Source organism: Arachis duranensis, chromosome 10 (assembly GCF_000817695.3).
Source record: "Arachis duranensis cultivar V14167 chromosome 10, aradu.V14167.gnm2.J7QH, whole genome shotgun sequence".
NCBI classification, from domain to species: domain Eukaryota; kingdom Viridiplantae; phylum Streptophyta; class Magnoliopsida; order Fabales; family Fabaceae; genus Arachis; species Arachis duranensis.
The window spans coordinates 77,707,003-77,707,900 of NC_029781.3; the positions used below are offsets into that span (position 1 = coordinate 77,707,003).

Here is an 898-nt window from a genome sequence, read left to right on the forward strand (position 1 = left end):
ATGATTACCTTTGCTTTTTCTAAACATTCTAGGATTTCTAATTTTGAATTTAGAAAACAACTGAGGATAAATTAAAAAAAGGAGTGATGTTATAATAGTAATAACGTATTTGAATACATCACGTTGCTGTTTCATAGTCAGGTAAATACTTAACGTGTTATACTGACTTTTAAATTAATAGAACAAACAAATGATATTTAAGTATTTTTGATAGACTAATCCAATTTTTTATGAGTAAAAAGTTATTTTTTATTTTGTATAAATATTTTTGTTCGCATTTGTAAAATTTTTAGATACAAATGCTAGTTTTTTCTAAAATGGTTATGAGATGCAAGTGTAATTTTGTAGCGAATGATGATTCAAAACAACAAAAAGGTTACGAATTAACGAAGTAAATAATAATAAAATAACGTGTTTTGGGAGTGTTACTCTTGCTAGCTAATTTTGGCGACATTTGGCGTTCCACGCGTATATATTTGATCCGAGTTGTTTGTTTGTTGATACACTGTTCAAGAGTGTTAAGCGATTAGGCACTCGAGAGGAACCAACCAAAGCATACCCGTCGACGTTTTTATTCATCCCCATCTGAAGCAACAGAAAACCCCCAAAACCCTAGAATTTCAGGATTCCTCTGCAATCTCTGACACAAAGCGCGAGAGATTGAGAGCAGCAACAGCAATGGAGTTCGACGAGTATGACTACTTGGAGAAGACGGTGGAGGACCATGACGACAGAGATTCGTCTAAGAAGACCAAAAAAGACAGCTCCGAGAAAACCTACCGGAAGCGCGACGAGCTCGACGACGATCTAGACGCTGCCGCCTACGACGGGCGCATCAAGAAATCCAGGGCCGAGGAAGAGAACGGCTCCAGGAAGGATCGGGATGGCCGCGATAGGG

The 898-nt window shown here is 37.8% G+C and overlaps 1 protein-coding gene across 1 annotated transcript in view; it reads left to right on the forward strand.

Annotated features, from left to right (window-relative positions):
* Positions 1 to 487: 487 nt before the first annotated feature.
* Positions 488 to 898, forward strand: part of LOC107470350 (uncharacterized) — a gene marked incomplete in the record, with an annotated part of 5,460 nt that continues 5,049 nt past the window's right edge. The window contains 1 exon segment of the mRNA XM_021133719.2: positions 488 to 898. Coding sequence (XP_020989378.1) covers positions 679 to 898 — 220 coding nt within the window.